This window comes from Chroicocephalus ridibundus, chromosome 2 (assembly GCF_963924245.1).
Source record: "Chroicocephalus ridibundus chromosome 2, bChrRid1.1, whole genome shotgun sequence".
Taxonomy (NCBI): Eukaryota; Metazoa; Chordata; class Aves; order Charadriiformes; family Laridae; genus Chroicocephalus; species Chroicocephalus ridibundus.
In genome coordinates, this window is record NC_086285.1 from 11,466,602 (window position 1) to 11,485,471 (window position 18,870).

The 18,870-nt window shown below is 36.2% G+C and overlaps 1 protein-coding gene across 1 annotated transcript in view; it reads left to right on the forward strand.

Moving 5' to 3' along the window:
• Positions 1 to 14,634, forward strand: part of DYNC2I1 (dynein 2 intermediate chain 1) — a 33,970-nt gene extending 19,336 nt beyond the window's left edge. The window contains 14 exon segments of the mRNA XM_063324425.1: positions 1,086 to 1,215; positions 1,745 to 1,856; positions 2,229 to 2,323; positions 2,652 to 2,781; positions 3,644 to 3,816; positions 4,369 to 4,531; positions 7,251 to 7,364; positions 8,206 to 8,267; positions 9,336 to 9,387; positions 10,646 to 10,706; positions 10,958 to 11,054; positions 11,311 to 11,442; positions 12,979 to 13,202; positions 14,283 to 14,634. Of these exon segments, the coding sequence (XP_063180495.1) occupies positions 1,086 to 1,215; positions 1,745 to 1,856; positions 2,229 to 2,323; positions 2,652 to 2,781; positions 3,644 to 3,816; positions 4,369 to 4,531; positions 7,251 to 7,364; positions 8,206 to 8,267; positions 9,336 to 9,387; positions 10,646 to 10,706; positions 10,958 to 11,054; positions 11,311 to 11,442; positions 12,979 to 13,202; positions 14,283 to 14,454 (1,717 nt within the window). The 3' untranslated portion in view covers positions 14,455 to 14,634.
• The last annotated feature ends 4,236 nt before the right edge of the window (positions 14,635 to 18,870 follow it).

Genomic DNA, 18,870 nt, shown 5'->3' on the forward strand with positions numbered 1-18,870 from the left:
AAGTAGATAGGTAGTTGTGTGAATTGTGACGAAGATTGACTGTCTTTTCATTATCCACACATACGTGGTAGGATGATAATGTCACATAAATGTTTTAATATCACATAAAGTCAGGGAAAGATAGAGTATATTACGGTAGACTTGTTTTCCAATTAAGAATCAAAATACGGTTTTATTTGTGAGCAAAGATGAAAAAATTAAGAATTGAGGCAGGCAGAAAGTAAAAGGATTGAGGGGAGCTGGATAAGGCAGTTGAGTTATTTTTTTATCGTTCCAGCAAGGGAATTTAGGAAGATGGAAAGATGTGGTATTTCATAGGACGAAGCGATTCAAGGATCTCAAATACTGTACAATGTGCTAATCTTGTTCAAAACAAAAAATATGAGTGGAAAAATGTGTAGTCTTCCTCAATCTCGAGTACTCCCTTTCATACCATTTAGTTTAAGACCAGTGGTCCAATAACTGATGGTTTTTGGAGGCCTGCTTTATGGGGAAGAGGTCAGTATTATGTCCACAGGTTATGAATCAACACTAAATTCATTTCATGTATATGTTTAAAATATATTTCAGGATTGCTGCTTTTGTTATCTGTCCTTAGTGATGTAAGTCTAACAAAACCAGGACATTATAGATGATCTTTATAAAACATGCACACATATAGGTGATGTAAGTTAATAAAATGAGTTTAGGAGACTTAGCCACCATCCTAACTCTAGGAAGAAAGATACGTTCTTCTGTTACCTCGCAGAACAGCTTTTGAATACTTAGGCAAGATGATCATGCTAGGCTTTGACAGTTTGGGTTTAATAATAAACCACATAAGTTTGCCATTTGCAACCGGTATTACATTTTCAAATATGATAATTATCTCAGCATAACATTAAATGATAACTCGTAACAATATTATATGTACTTCTGTTGATATACTTTTATCTGTCAATTAATTTTGGTACAGCTTCAATTCGCATAGATCAATGGATTGCTAGATCTCTGGTACCGTACAAAATCATGTTGTTTTTCTTTTGGAATACCAAATACTTGGTCTTAACCATTTTTGTGTTTCTCTCTTGTGATTCGTTCTAAAGAAAACGGAGTTCAGAACTTCTCCCACTAATTGATCTGGACTTCTCAGTTAGTTTTTCCTTATTGGATTTGCCTCCTGTAAATGAGTATGATATGTATATCAGGAATTTTGGTAAAATGAACACTAAGCAGGTGGGTAACAAATATGTAGTAATATTTAAATCCTGAAAGTGCTGATTCTTGTTCTAGAAAATAATTTTCCTTACCAAAGAAAGTTATTAAAGCTAATGGGACAGTAAAGTAATAAATTAATCATTTTAATCTCTAAGCCTTAATTACCATAAAGCAATGATATCAAAACTTTTGGCCAGACAGGCCATTTCCTTTCTGTATTGGAAGAGGACTCTCATGTTCCTTCCCATTTTCTGAAGGACTTCCTGTATGTCTGTGGCTTGCTGTCCCAAGTATGCTGGGTTTAGTGTTTATGCATCGTGTAAGACATTCTGTATTTTTGCAGTAAGTCTAGCACTCTTGTGTGAAATGTGGTAAAACGTGCATGCACAAACTAGTGACACTCTGTCAGCATGCTTAGGTCTGAATTTACAAACAGAAGAGCTTGAACACATCGGTTTTTTTAAAATGAGTATTTAAGTTCTGTTCAGTTATATGCTGTCCTTCTCTGTGTCAACCATATATTGATCACTTCATCTTTCTACTTTAGGCGTATGTTCAGTGTAACGAGGACAATCTTGAGAGAGACATTCAGACTGAGGAAGTTGAGACATTGGAGAAATGGACACAGCATCCAGGAGAAAGTGCCCTTGTATCTGGAGGTGAAGAACATTTTAATCTTATTCATTTATAGATGTATGCATGTAAACTTTCTTTTTTGTATCCGTTAATTGTCAGAATTTGTAATGTGGCAGGGTGTGTTGATAGCAAACTGCTATAGGCATTCTGAATCCCCTTGTGGAGGGGGTGGAGAATAACTGGCAGAAATAGTTTCTTCCCTCTGGATCGCTGTTCCTCTTGGCAGCAGATATGATTCCCCAACAGATCTTGTTCTTCAGTACTGTTATTTCTGATGAAGAGAAGTTGATTCCTGACACTCTCCTCTTGCTTAAAAATTACATTGTTCTTATGGTTTTCTTAATTGATTCCCTTTTGAAACTTCCAGTTTGGTTTTGGTTTTGGTTTTTCCTTAGGTCCCACAAACAGCCAGGATATGTCAGTGAATGGAGCTCTAACACCTAAAATTGATTCACAAAGATTGGCAAATTTCCTCCGGTCTGCTTGCCAGGTACACTTATGTACTTAATATCCCTTATGAGTTGTGTGCATAAGTATACAGTGTGATAGATCACTTACAGTACTTGTTCTAAGTAATTTAAATAAATTACTTAAATAATACTCATTATCAGTGAGATTCATCTCTCTGCAAAGGAATTGAACCAGAGCTGTGATTCTATGATTCTATGTCTGTAAAGCTGTATTTGCAAAGATGGCAATTAACAAGAGAGTTGATAAAGGTTTATTAAATTAATCCACATACTTTATAAAGCTACAAATAGCAAAGCTGAAAGATGAGACGACCCTTTTATTTCTATAAATGTAATTATGTTTGAAAGGTGATTGCTGTTTTGCTAGAGGAAGATCAAGTTGCAACACAACCCAGGTGGAAACTAAGATCTCGACAAACCAGTCTGTCTATTAGTGATAGCTGTTTCCAGTTAAATACTAACCAGCCATTCCTCCATGGTAAGGGAACTTTATTCTACACCTTTTAGTATGCAGTGTGAACTCTTCTTCCTTATGCAAAATGCTCTTTGTCATGACTGAAGTGCAAACAGCACATATCAGGTTATGTAGATGATGTAAAGCCCGCTTTTCCTTTAATTGTGCTCATCTTGCTGTAGCTCTGTGCAGATTGCTTTCACATAGGGAACATCAGAGCGTTGTAGCTGCCAGCGATTAGCATGATACAGGGGTGCCCCGGATGTAATTTCTTGCACCTGCTGTTAGAGGGCTATGGCAAGGGGTGTAATTTTGTTTGGACTCCTTATGCTGACGGTAGGGCCAAAGTTGCAAATAAAGCAAGGTTATTGAACAGGGAGAATATAGCCTGATATATTTGAACTGCAGTTATATTTTCCCCATATAAATAGTAGATGTTCATATGAAAAGAAAAATGAAAAATAAAGCATCTGTAATTATGTTAGGAAGACCTATTAGAATACGTGCGGTTTTGTGTTATAACAAGAACACATGAGATGAACAAGCCTGGCTTGTGCTGTTTCCTGTTTGAGACTTAGCTTAATTTTCAGTATATATACTGACATCAGATCAGATTGGCTTGCTTATGCACAGAATAATTATGCTATTAACTTGCTGGCTCTCTTCCTTTTTGCTTTCTATTCTAATTTTTCGTATTCCTTCTCTAGTCCCTCCTTTTTTCTTGTATAGCATCAAAAACAACCTACTGTTAATAGAAATATTCTTCATAATTACGTCGTAGCTCCTTTGGTTGTTGCTATAGCAGCTAAATATGCTTTTTCATCTGCAGTGAGTCTACTTTTTTATTTATTGCTTTTCTTTCTTGATTTTTTTTTTAATGGTTTAGACAGAAAAATATCCTGCCTATATGTCTCTCAAGTTCAGAGGCAGACACTACTTTCTGTTCATGGATTACCTGAAAAGGCAGGTGTTGGTTTACTGGACAGAAAGAGCATCATATGTGTTTGGAACATCTGGCAGCCCTCCAGTCCTCAGAAAGTTTTAATATGTGACTCAGAGGTATGTTTTAATAACATTGTGTACTTGCTTATTGAATAAAAGGCTTTATATGTGTATTTTGTTTTCTTGTCTTGCTGCAAGATATGTCATCTTTTGAGAAACACATTTGAGCCCGGTGAGCAGTATTCTCATTCCATTTTGTGCTCCAGTACTAGAATGTAGTGATGGTCACAGTACTTTTGGGGATTTTTTTGTTTGTTTGTTTTTTAAATTTTGAATCCATTTCATGGTTGAAGAGTGAACGGAAGTAAAACAGCTGGTTCAGGTGTTGTCAGGACTTCTCTCTACCCATCACTATCATACAGTTGATCACCCCCTTCAGTTTTTTGGCAGTAGATGCAGATTAAACAACACAATTGTCTTGACAAGGGAAGGCCTACTAAAAGTCTTGTATCCTACTTCCTTTTTAAATAAATTGTACTTCTGCCACAAACACCTATAATCTGTCTTTTTTGAATTTGCATGCCCAGGAAGAACAAACATATTTCAGGCTTATCAAATCATTGTCCTTTACCATAATATCAACCATGCATATTTTACATATTTTAACAGGTGATATGTTGCTGCTTTAGTCCCAATAAAACAACATTAGTTTTTGCTGGAACAGTAGATGGTTCATTGTTGATGTGGGATCTTCGAGAAGACTCAAGAATGCACCGCCATATGGTGATCAGCGAAACCGACTGGACATTTAGAGTTCCAACATTTTCCACTGGTTAGTGTCTATGCATTCTGATTAGTCATGTTGTAGGCAGTGAAACAATCCCGCTACTAATTCTTCTAAGAACAGTCTTTCTTAGTAGCCTAGTTTAGCCCATTCAGAATTATATTTAGTCTAGTAAAAATTGCCAATCAGTAATAGCTGTAAAGAAATGTAAGCCAGCTCAATACGCACCAAGAGAGGTGGACCAGATGTAGAACCCAAGGAGTGTTGTAATATTAATTCATTAATATTACAATGGATTAATTAATTTTAAGTAATATTAAAATGGACTACTTGACTCCTACCTCATTTGAAATTATTACCTTAGTCAATTTTCATCATATTATTTCCCTTAATATAACCTGCATTTCTTTTTCATCTATGTCTAAACATGCATATTAAGATGTTTTTTAAAATACACCAGAGTAATTCAGACTGTAAAACATAACTTTTCAGTCATCATTTGAAAGTCGCAATCTGTACAAATTGTCATCTAAATCTTGATGTTTCTGTAAGGTTGCATGCAAGATCCAAGTGTATACATGCATAACCTTTGTTAGAATCAGTGCAGTGCTACTATGTGGGATCTAGAGAACATCTCATCCTAATGTAGATATCTGTATATGGTTAGCTGGATTGATTGTGTCGATTAGATTTAGTTCACTTACGGATACTACACAGCTGTCTTCTATGTAGGTACCATTTTAAGTGTCTTAATTTTTGGTCTGAATCTCACTCTTACGCATTTCTGAAGTTCCACTTACGTAACTTTCGCTTCTGGACTCTATCTAGATACACTAAAAGTTGAGTCAGTATTGTGGTTTTTTATTGCCAATTTATCAATTATTGTAGCAGTGTAAGATCTAGGAATTTCTCATTTTCATTACATATACAACTGTCTTTTTATGATACTATTGGTTCAGCCTATATGGGGATCACATCATTGGAAACAAGTAGTCTACGAAGGCTAAATGTCAGGTGTGATCTGTATAATGGAGTAAGCTGAATTCTAACTTGCATAGTCAGCAGTCAGTTACTTTTAGTCTTTTATTGAAGAGAATCTGAAGTGGTGACTAAACTTCAGGGCCCCAAAGCTCTCTGGTTCAATATCTCAAGAAATGGACCAATTGCATGTTGGAGTAAACCTAGACATACGTTTTTCTGTCATCCAGCTTGTCACATGAGCAAAATCTCTAGCGCTGGGGCCTGTCAGGAGTTATAGCATGCTCTTTCGAGGTTCTTAATGGCAGAGAAGCACAGCAACAAAAAATAATGTGGAATTCATTTGTTGCATTGTTTACCTATAGACTAAATTAGTGTTGCATACATATTGGGAAGCCTGAAGAAGGTTTACTTTTCAAAAGTGCTTTTGGGTGACCTCCTTTCATCCTTTGACATTTTCTTGTCATTGAATTTCTCTTTTTTTCCCACACCTCTGATCCCTTAATGTGTGATCAAAAATTCAAAAGTTGCAGAAGTTTATATAGGGCATATGACTGACATATTAGAAGATGCAGTCCAAAGCTCTGCGTTTGAATTAGTGTATGAAATCCTTAAATTTTTATGAATCTGATGGAATTGAATGGATCTTTATGCCTATTACAAGTGTTTGTTATTGCAAATTTAAACAGAGGAGCAAGTCATTAATCTTATTGACGTTTTCATTGTATGTAGTTGTATGGTGTTGAGAGATTGGGAATGAGGTGTACATACCACCATTTGTCTCAATCTTAATTATAAATTGGTGCCATTTTTCTCGGCACTGTATTGTACCCTGGAGTGAAAAATAACACATAGCAATATTTTTGTAAATAATTTTATTATTGCTAGAGAAGTCCTTCTGTATGTATTTTTCCTTTTTTTTTGTGTGTGTGTGCAGGTGCTACCATTTAACTAACACTGGGGTATTAATACTTTTCTAAAAACCCACCACACACATGCACAAAATCCTCTTCTGTTCACAAGTGTGTCTAATTGCAGTAGCCACGTAAAAATAAACATTAGTTGGTTGATAGACTTTTAAATTTTTTAGTAGATCAAAGATGACTGCTCTGCTGTTTCACAACAGACAAATGTATGTATATGGTTTCATGTAGTTGCTTATATAAGCAAGCAGGTTTTAATGCTGTATTCTTAGGAAGATTTATGCCTTTAGTCTTAAATGAGATTAAGTTCAGTGCACAGGGCAAGTCCAGAAATCAAGAGTATCTGGCAAAGAATGCATATTGAAATTGCTTTAAATATACATTTATTTCAAAATGTTATTAAAGGGTAAATACATACTTTCTTGTGAATTGTTTCGGGGTAGTTATTTTCTATTAAGAGTAATTTTTCTTCAATCTTGTCTTTCCTGTAGTAAGCAGTGATTTATTTCTACCTCTGTTGTTTATGGAGCTTGAAATGAATGTAATTCTTTTCATGGTAACCTGAAATGGCAGATTTTAATGAAATGTCTGGTACAGTGGCATAAATGGTGCAGCAGTCATTTGGAAAATGAAAAGTAAATACAAATGGTGAAACATTGATTTATCTAGTAATATTTTTTTAATTTAGGAAACAGTTTGCAGAATTATATTTGAGACTTTAACAAAGTAATCCTTTACAAAGTTCATTATTTGCCAGTCTTTCTATGTAATCGTCATTCTTCCATAAGCTGAAAAGCGATTAGGGTTTTGTTGTTGTTTGTGTTGAGAATAATACAGTTTTTAACTTTCGTTATCCTTAATTACAGATGGCATTCTAAATTCAGTAAACCACGCCTCTCCTATACTAGCAGTGGAACCTGTCTCAACCTCTCTCTACACCGATCAGAATTGTGGGCTCTCAAGCCTGTCTTATCAGGAGGGTATGTAAACTGCTCTTCAAAGCATCAATGCGTCTGAGTCTTTAAAGTCTAGTAAAACATTCAGTGCAGCTTCACATCAGACGTGGCTGCATGCTTGTTCTAATGTCTGTTTTCAAACATTATTTCTTTCTTCCATGATAAAACAAGTTATTCAAAAACTGCCTTCAGAGAAGTCTCATTCATTCTATAATGTCTGAAAAAACCCTATCTGAATTAGTAGAGCAACTTGCTTATATACGAAAGCGCTTAAAATGTGTGATTGTACTTGGTGGTTTTACCTGTGCCTTTTGCCTAATTTTTTTGTGACCAACCTTTGCAAAGAAACTTTAATCCTTATGCCCCCAAATTCTCAGGCAATGTGCTAGAGGAGATATTATTACTTCCATTGCAGATTTTTGCTTTGAAATCCATAGTAGTCCAAAGAAACGTGCTGCATATTGCAGGTTTTACAAGATTCCATCTCTTGCACTTTATGTTCTGTTCCAAAGTCCATGCAGAATCCAGGCATTTTAAAAGATGCAGACAGAGATCATCTGCCTTGCTGGTAGGACAAACTGAACTTATTAAAATAGAGATATAAAAAGGACTATTTCAGTCGAAAGGGACCTACGATTGTCTTGTCTAACTGCCTGACCAGTTCAGAGCTGACCAAGTTAAAGCATGTTGTTAAGGGCATTGTCCAAATGCCTCTTAAACACTGACAGGCTTGGGGCATCGACCACCTCTCTAAGAAGCCTGTTCCAGTGTTTGACCACCCTCAGAGAATGTATTAATCTAGGAAATATTTCAAATCCTTTGATATGAAGGATGCAAATATAGATTGTTACTATTCCTTCCATAGAAATGTCAGGCCCTCCATTTCAGATAGCTTCAATGGATGAAAATGGAATCCTCAACATGTGGGTGAGTAATATATGTATGAAAAGAGAAAGTATAATGGGTGGGAGTAACAAAATACTTCTTCAAATATAGGAACCCAAATCTGGATTTCTGATGAGGATTTCCCCCCTGAAAAGCACAGCAACACTAGCCATTCTTTTGGAATTCTCAAAAATTTTGACCTGACTCCCTAATGCCATGATGTTATCCGTAGGCAAAACTATTAATAGATACATGAATTCATGAAAATAGGCAATCGGCATTTCTGCTTCATGTTCACATATTTCTATTAATTGAGTAAGAGACCTCGGTCCTCTTTCACCCACATACTTTATTTTATTTGAATCACAGTGGTGTCAGAGACTGCACTGAATGTACATGAGAAATGACATTCATAATTTATATAAAATAAATGTTCAAGAGGCAAAACGTGAAAATCTGTGGATAAGATTACGCTGCCTAAAATATGATGGTCAGGTAAGCACTGGGGCCGTTGCTCTTAATTGCTGTCCCGACAGCTCTTCTTTCTGTCGGATGCTTTCAGTCTTTTCTGGTGCAGCTTTGGCCCAGCTGCTGAACCTGTTGTTTGCATCTGAATTGATCTTGCTTGAGGAGCTGAATGGCTCAATGAATAATAAGGGGATAAAAGTATTTCCCTTCTGTATCGCTAGTTAAGTGCCTTAAAGCTCTAAGTAACTTTAGTAGCAACAGATTCAGGCCAAATGATCTACCCTTTTTATTTCATGAATACTGACAAGCACAGGAAACATGTTACAATTTCTTATTTTGGGGGTTTAGGGTGAGTTTTTTGTGACCCACCAAACTAACAGGATTCCAACTAGTGATTAAGTGTTGAACCTAACTTTTCCTATTCCGCTTTCCAGCGGGGAACATCCAGCAGGCATGTGAAGCTGGTTTTAGAATTGCAGACATTGACAGGGGGTAGAGAATCTACCTGTAATCATTGTAATGTTAGACCTACCTATCTAAATGTTCCTTTAGGGTTATGTCATACGCTATTACTACTAGTAAAAAAATTTTACAGTCTGATAAGTATTTATTGCTTATTGATGTTAAATATTGAATTTTCAGGTAGTTGTTGAATTACAAAAAGTGGATTTAGCTGGTTCACAAACTGATTTAGGTGAGTACTGTACATTAGAAGTAGAATAAAGTGCTTGAGTTTTGAGATTATGAAGTTAGAAGAGAAGAGTCAGTGGTGACAAAAAATAGTTTAGAAGAAGGCAAAATTACTGAGGAAAAGATTCATTCTGAATAGGACATATATCTGATATTTGGGGTTATTGGTTAGGTATCATGAGAGTTATCTGTACTGCCATCTGAATCTCATCTGCTAATTCTACTATTGGTAATTGCCACCACAGACAACCACGTTTCTTATAATGTCAAAGCAGATTTCTGTGTTTTCAACACTTTTTTTTTTCAAAGAATATGAGATTTTTAGGTCCTTCTCAGTCCTCCTGATCTTTCTTTAGTTTTAACCAAATCTGTTCTAATGCTTTTGTTGTTGCCAATATCTCCATTTTGATAATTACCCTGAAAGTTCTCTTTTGGGAAAGGTACTTAATTTAGTGTGAGAAAAAAGTTTCCAAGTTTCCACGAAAAAAGTAAAGAACTAAGTCCATTCAGCCCTTTTTGAATTATGTGAATGAAGAAAATTAAGGTTTTTGTTCTTTGGACAAATTTAGACTTACATACTTACAAAAGTGGAAAAGGCTGTGATTAAAATCCAGCTGCATTTTAAGATACATGTATAAACAGTAGAGTAATGCTAAAAAACTAGAAGTTTTTATCAGTTTTCTAATTTACAGGCTCATGTGCAATGTCTGGCTGTATTAAGCTGCTAAAGCTGGGCATCATGTCTGTGGAGAGGGACATTTTAAAGCTATGGTCGTGTGTTGACACAGTTTTAGCGCCACCAGCATTCATTTTTTTCATCTTCCAAAAATTCTTGTGTTTGAAGGATTTGAATTATTTATGTTATTCTGCATTATTACAGTCTCGCATTACTATAATTCATTGCAAAAGATGCAGGTGACATAAATGCGCATTTTCACCATTGACAGAACTGGGTTTTATAGAGTGATACTACAGGATGTTATATGCATACTGTAAACACAAAAATAAACATGTAATCATGTTTTCTTTCTCTGCCCTCTTTCTTTGATTTCTGACAAAGATAACAACTCTTCAGATTTGAATTCTGAAGTAAACAGTTCTAAATGAGGCAAGATTCTTACATATCAAAAGCTGTATGTACAATAAACAATTTAATTATGAAGTATCCTTTTACTTATTAGCTTAGGTTTTTATCTGATGATAGCAGTTTCTTAATGCAAAGTGCTTAAATCAGTTTAAATAATTATTTTATATAATTTTAGGTTTAATTCCTGGAGGGAAAGTGAAGTTAGTACATAGCTCTACTGTGGAATTGAATAACAGGTAAGAAAGGAGGAGTATTTAGATTTTACACATGTATGTCTCAAAGCTTATTTTTCCTATACTTTATTCATGTGCTGTTATGTAAGATATATTTAACAATATTTTCATTAGTTGTTTGGGTTTCTTTTAATATACAGTTATTCCTACAGCTAGTCATAGACATTTTAGATTAAGAGTTTCTGTATGTACTTGCATAGCTTTAGGAGACAACTTCCTGTATTTATGTCATCTTTCATCTTTGTTTTTCCTAGCCTTTTCCCAAAGGATGTGCGCCAGAGAATGCCCCAGACACTGACAATTAAATTTCTGCCTTCTAATCCTAATCATTTCATTGTTGGAACAAACATTGTGAGTAATGTGCTGAAATTCATCTCATTGTTATTTTTTGTTTTGCAAGCTGCCCCACTTGGAATTTTACCAGTAGACTGTATGTAAAATTAAGATTTTGAAACTATTATTAAAATCTGTTAGCTGTTAAAATTTGTTAGCTCTTAAGGATCTTTTAGGGTAGCAGCTCTGTGAATTATTTAACTTTTTCTTGTAATACTGATAATGCAAATTTTGTTTTGTTTTGTTTAATTCATTTTCTTTATATTGTTCATAGGGGCTGGTAGGCCATAGCACAAGACATGATTTAAAAGTTTTTCCAAAGCTATTCAGACCTCAGGAGGGCGGACTGAGATCAATCAGCATCAACGCAATTGATTTCTTCCCTTTTGGAAAGCCACTATTTCTGGTATGAAAACATTTTAATATAATGCAAGTTTCATTTTTTAATTACTTGCTGAGGGAGGATTTCTAATTTGATGTGTTTAACTAGATGTGATAGTTGATTTACCTCACTAATTCCAATCTGCCATGAAGAGTGACAACAAATCTTGTGTCCTGGCATTTGAACTTTGCTTATGTAGAAGGTGGACCATCTGGCTCACAGAAACAAATGGCAATCTCGCTTCAGCCTTGTAACTTATTCTTTGTTTTTACTGAAATCCAGCATTGCAAGCAGGTCTTCTGCTGTTAATGAAGCCTCAGCTGTTTCTCACTCTTACCATACATCTCTTAATGACATAATAATTTTGGAGACAAAAATACCTTTATTGCTGTGAAATAAAGGTCTGTGGTGCAGCTCTGGGCATTCCCTGCTTTCCTTTATTCTCCACATCAGGCGCACCCTGGGGTCTGCCTGGCAGTGTACACCTGTACACCGTGGTCAGGTGTGTTCAAACCTGCCCTCAGCCATTCCTATTGGCACACCCACTGCTTTTATTTGTCTCCCTTGTGAAAGTTTATTCACTGCAAGTTGAATCCAACTTTGGATTTTCCATCTGCTTATCCTTGCATATATTTGTACTTGATCCTCTCTTACAAATGCTTTCTTTCTAAATTTGCCATGATTTATGTGACTTCATTGGGATCGCCCAAGGTATAAAATGAATGGTTTTGGCTACAGCGTACGTATTCGGAGTCACCACTGTGCAGTCAGAACTTTCTTTTACCAGCATGGGTGTTCTTACCTTTTTCCCAAATGCATTTATTTAGAGCGATCCTGACTTCTACAAGTTTGTATCTGCAGAGTCCTTTTAAATATAAGCACAATTTACAGAGTCAGTGTAAAAAGTTGTCATAATTTGAAAATTCTAGGAAGTCTTCCTGATGTAGAGATGGCGCAGGGTAGTAAGAATAAGTTCTTTTCTGTTTTCTTAGAATGGTTGCTTTTGTACCTGGATCAGAGCAAACTTGTAAATGTTATACTAGGCAAGACAACGGTTATAACAAAATACCTGGAAGCCGTGACATCTGCCTATCTTTGGATTTAGCGGTTCATTATGAATCAGTTTAGTATCATTATACTGTTAAGCACAGCCTGTCCTACTGAAAGCTATTCTTGGTTTTACAGATTACATGTGTCGCTAAGTAGCCGCCTGAATTGGTCTCCAGGCCCTGACCTCGCCCCAGTTCAAACTACTGTCAAGTTGTGGTGGATCATAGTATTAGTGAAGTTGATAGTTTGAGAACTTTTTTGGAAACAGGAAATTGGGACTTCATCTCAGGATTAGTGGATTAGATTACTCTAGCATGCACAGTACAGAAGTACTGCTTTTGAACTAAAATTTACGTTAAAATCTAAATCGTCCTTGAGAGAGGTGTGCCACTCGAGTCAGATAACTAATTTTATTTATATGCTTGATATTCACAAGAATTGAATTGCAATTTTTATCCTGCTTAGTTTGTTTTGTTCCCAGAAAGTATTTTCTTTGTGACTATGATACAGGTTGGCTGTTCAAATGGAAGTATTAGATTACACCAAATGACATCAGAGTATCCCCTCATGCAGTGGAACGACAGCACAAATGGCCAGCCAGTTATTGCCCTGCAGTGGGCTTTAACAAGACCCGCTGTGTTTTTTGTCCTGGATGCATCGTCTAATATTTACATTTGGGATCTTCTGGAAAACGATTTGCTGCCTGTGGCAAAGCAGACCGTTCCATCAGAGAAGTAAGTACATTACATTATTTTTAACAAAATATTAGTATTATTGTCAGCTACGTTTTTATTAGAGTTTGGATGGGGTTTTTTTGCTTGACTTGAAATCTTCATTAGAGTTTGCTTTTCTAGCTATATTTTTTTTAAACTGTTGGAGGTGTGGAAGGAGTCTATATCGAGCTAAATTTTAGCTTATCCTTATTTACTTATTATTTTATATAGTCTGATGAAGGAAAAATAATGTTAGTGTAAATCAAAATCAGATCTAGTGTTACCAGTTGTGACAGATGTCTTTACATGGAGCTGTTGGTGTTTATATGAAGAGAAAACTTTTGTTCCCACTAAAAATCACTGGACTGCTTAAGTTCAAAGGTAGCTTTGCTGGATCAGGATCAACCCCTGAAATAGGCAAGATACGTTGGACAACATTTTAAAATGCCTATGTACAGTATGGTTACCAGTATAAAGAAATACAGTGTTCATTGTCACAAAGCAAACAAGAATATTTTTGGCTCACACATATTCACCAAGACTCACAGTACTGTTCCTGTCAGTAGAGATCTGGGTATCCTGTAGATTGATGCAGAAAAGGAGTTTAATTTAGCCTTTATGAATTACAGTCTTTCCTCACTGGTGAGAGCCCTCCTGGGAGACTCTGTCTTCCCTAGGTTTAAGTTAGTCGTGGTGAATATCCCTCTAAGTAAAAGTTTTCCTTGTGGCCTTGTAAACTGTAGCAAAGTGCTGTGAGTTTTGGGAGAAAATAATATAATTTTTAAAGTTGCTACACTGTACTGGAAAATACCATAAAAATAGTTCGTTTTTACAAGCTTGAAATAATTTTTAAGTCATGATGAGAAATCTGGGACCAGGGGAAGAATTGCCTGTTATGTTCACGTTAAATGATTGCAACTGGTAAAAAGCTAAAGAACATGCTGGGACTTGAACTAGCGAGGACTATTACACTGTAATGAGCAGAAAAAAGGAATCATTTATTTAACTATAACTAACTTCCTGCTAAAAACACGTTTGAAAACACCAGTTTCTATTAATTTTGCCTCAATTGAAAACACTTCCCCGTTCTTTTGATTTCAGTGTTGTGACTATGACTCTGCTGGGAGAACCAGAAAAAACCAATGGATTGTTAGGCATTGCACTGGCCAAAGAATCTGGGCAGATAGACATTCAGTATGTAAAGAAGAAGTGGGCATTACCTCAGCCTGAGGAATCGGAAAAACTACATTTGCTTTTATTGCAGTCTTTTTAGAAATGGTACACTGCTCCGAGTGTACAAATCATTGCAAAATATTTAGATTATTTTTGACTGTAATTAGCAGGTTTATAATGTAATTTTGTATTTGTATATAACTTGTATATATTTTAAAGAGTATCAGTACAGTATTTCATCTTGAACTGTGTATTTTATCACAAAAATGGCAGAACCAAATTTAGCATTATTGTACTCAAAAAGATGATGAACTATATTTCACTATTGAATACTCTAGATGTATATATTTTCACAAAAATACTGAAAATATATTGTTATAAATTAAGCTGCTGTTTCTCATTATTCTGCTCTGAAGTAAATGATAGCAGTCCTTTGGTGAGCATAAAGCTCTGTAAGCAACCTGGAGGTATGGAGACTTCGACCTCTGAGCATTTTACACACTATTGGTTGGTAAAACTTTCTTATATCCATCTAAAAACATTATGCAAACATATCAGAATACAAATTTATATCACATGGTATCTTACTCCTGATTTTGACCCTGAAACTTTGCAAAAGGAATACCTGACTGACTCGAGTTGTCCTGATACGTACACTACCTGTTCGCATCACACTATGAAAACACTATGCTTGTGAGATTTACTGAAATTCTAAATCCTTTGGGATTTCTGATGTAAAACAGAAAATACTGGCCTGTCTAATCCTGCAAGTCATTCCCAAAGCTCTTGTAGTGGGGAAAAGGATAGTTGCATATAACGTTATTCTAATTTTTTTACACTATTGGTAAAGTTTAGGCCAAGGCTAATCACAGAAAATGTCTTTAGCTTTTGTAGCCTAACAGTTTCTGATTTAAAGATCACGAGAAAACCATGATTAAATCAGCACAGACTCAGGGAACAAAAGGACAATTGGAATACAATGTGTTCAGAATTTAGTGAACATGCATTTATGATATGTACTATCTCCTTTTGAAGTAGACTGAAACGATTTGTAAATTCTAATTAATTTGTTGCAGACATTTTTCTGTGTAAATTGTTACTTAAATCGAGCAAACTCAAAGTGGCCACATGATGGTGCCAAGTCACAGCAGTTAAAAATGAGTGCCTTATATAAACAACATGCGCCACTTTGGGAATGAACTTGTTGTAGTCTGTTGCACGTTCCCCTTGCCTCAAAAGCAGCGGCTGCAATCCAGAGAGCCCGATGAGCTGTCGGAGGGATGCGTGTTTCAGAGACCATTTTCGCTATCCTAGTACACTGGTCAGCTATGGATTGTTTTATGGGCATAAACACAAATGACTGTCCTCATCCTCATTGTTGGATTTATAAGGTAATAATATACACTACAAGTTAAATTAGAATGGCTCTAGTAATTCAGATAGAGAACAAATGGCAAGTGGTTTTTTTGCAATAAGGTAGCAGAGCATCACTACTGAGAGCCACAGTAAAAAACCAAACCCAGATCTCTCTCTCTCCCTCTCAGAGGGAGACACGCACACACACCACCACTCCCTCCCTCCCCAATGTAAGATCAAAATTAAGCTTTGCAATTATACTGGTCTTCTGAAAGAAATCTCTTACTTGTTATGTTTCATCACTTTCAGAACTTACCATCCTGAATTTTCTTACTGCAGCCACTTCTGCACATGGAAACTGTAAACAAAGGGTGGGGTTTTTTCCTGCCTTGTGCTGTGGTGGTGGGTTTTTTTCCAATATGCAAAAAGAAAAAAATAGTGTAGACCTTCACACAGAAGTACCTGTTGCTACTTTTGAGCTGCTGTTGGTAGGTATGCATGAATCCAAAGATCCAAATGTTTTAGGCCTCTTATGCTTGTACCACCTGGAGAGCCGAGTGAGAATCAGTTCCCACTTTGGGCCTGTGTTTCTTACCTAAAAAATGAGTTTTCTGTCTTGAACTGCAAACTAATGTAATAATATAAGTGTATCTGGTGCTGACAGTGGCTGTTATGAGAATGTGAGGAAAAAAATGTGTAGAAGTTGCTGCTCTTTTGTGTGTTCTCTCACTGGGTAAATGCAGACCGTTAGAGTGGTGCTTCATGTAATCTTAGCAGTTGTAACCATTTTTGAGCATGCATCTGATCAGAAAAGTAGGAATTATTGGTAAGCTGCAGTACAAGAAAAGTATTCCATGCGTAAGGACTTACAAAATTGTTTCAAACCAGAAAATATTGAATTTTCCATTACCTACTTCTAATGATTGTCAAGGTTGTATTGTTCACATAAGGTATTGGATTTTGCTCGTGTTTCCTAAGCAAGCAGCAATATGACCCTGTATATGAAAGAAAAAAGTTTACTGTTAATTCCAAATTATTTTCATATCCATATAATTTTTACTTGTAGCTCTGGTATGTGTGCATACGCACACATATTCTACTGATTGATCTTTATATAGGAGGTAAACACTTACATTGTGAAGCATTTAAAATAGCACCAGTAATATTTTTTTTCCTACCTGTGGGCAGTTTTGGAATCCGTATTCTAAACAGAATGAACTGTAGTTAAAATTAACTGACCCATATAATAGAAACTTACCATTCAAATGATATAAAAGTTGAATCACCATCCACCCACGTTAATAACTTTTGTAAAATATAACCTCTTGCTCTCAAGCCAACAAATCCTGGCAGCAAGGCTGAAAATTTTTAAATGTGCAAAATGCCAGAAAGTTTTGGATAAACTTCTGCTTTTATTTTCCACTTTATGAACGTGCTTTGAAAACCTTTTCTATTTAGAACATAAATATGAATACTGTTTTCATTGGATTTTGCCATCTCACAGATGGGAAAATGAAGTTTTCAGTAGCTGAATAATAAGTTAACTGAGGAACAGAATTCTTGAATCAGATGGCTGATTTCTTACAACTGTTTAGAAATGCTTTTATTAACCTGTCGGCCTCTGGTTGCAGTAGAGCTTGGGAGAGCAGGAATGGCATGATTCTTCTTTTGTATCAGAACATTTCTTTTTAATTGTACTGAAGGTGACCATCCTACCCAATGCAATTTTGTCTTAATTAGTCACAGCTGTCATTTAGTGAGGATGTGTTGAAGGATACAGGAACATTGTAGCTTCTGTAGCAATGAGAGAACATACTACAAGGTGGAATAATTTTAGCAGAACACAAATCATAAGAATAGTTATTCTTTTTAAAGAAAGACAGATGTTTTTTTCTTGATGGAGTTAGAAAGTCCATCTAGGTTTGTTCTAGGTGGAGATATTGGCTGGGCTAAAGCAAACACTAAAGTGTCATTGGATTACAGAGACTGTTGGAATAGGCCCGTCTGTAAAATTCACGGGGGAAGTAACCAGAATTTAGCCATCAGTGGCATGCTTGGTGGCATGCAAGCCAGGGAAAGTTTGGAGATAATGGGGCAGGAAAATGGCTAATGAGCCACATTTTCATGGCTAGCTTAATTTCTAGTCAGGTTTATCAGGAGGCTCTAGGCAAATGCTGGTTTGTCAGTGTCTTTCTGAGCCTGCTCAGCTGTGAGAAGGCAGACAGCAATTCCTTTTCCAGCTACCCGTAAAAAAATCAGCTAACTTCTCTTTTACTAGCAGTTCCTGACGGTTTCAGAAAGTGTATCAATAGAAAATCTTTTACCCTAACTCCTGGTGTAGGCTTCTTCTTGCATTATTCAAACTGCTGTAGGAGGGCCTATGTCTTGGTGGTACAACATACGAAGTGGTGATTTAGGTGGTGCTCTGTGAAAACTGAGCAGCATGTGGAATTATTTATCCTTTTCTTTTTTAATGCTACATGAAATATCCCACTGGAGCTATTTGAGTACGGATTGTATTTCAGGCTATTTTTTTACTCAGAGCCTCTTAGCATGACTGCAGAGTTTTTCTGCTCACCTCTCACGTGATAATCATCGGCATGAAAGGTGGAGGAGAGGCATGGGCTGCCCAGGCCTGGAAGCTGGACGTTCCTCAGACTGTGCGGAAATTGAATAAATAGGATCCCTGGTGCTGCTGTGGGGACATACTGAAGGCATCCTCGCCCAAGCCTTCCAGTTGCCAACCACGTCCGCTTTACGAAGGGAAAGAAAAATACACTGTCAGTGTCTGATGCCTCAGGAATTGCAGTGTAGTTGGCGGCATTTGCCATTCTTTAAGCTCTTAAAACCCAAGTTCACTTGACACGGTAATGGTTACATCCCACAGGATTTTACAGGTGGAAACAGAGTGACAACAAACCAATCCAAGCAAAAGACAATCATATCAATTATTGAAATTACACTTCTGATTATGTTTTGCAAAACCGTAGCATGAAGGGGGAGGTCTTTACAAATACTCTTAGTGGTAAAAATAATATTTTTTTATTTAGATCAGCCATGCCCAGCGTTATCTATTTTTAAAGAAGTCAGCAAATGCAATTATGCAAATAGCTGTTGACTGTGCCTGGGAGGAAGGAGATGCTTCCTTCCCTCCTTGCAG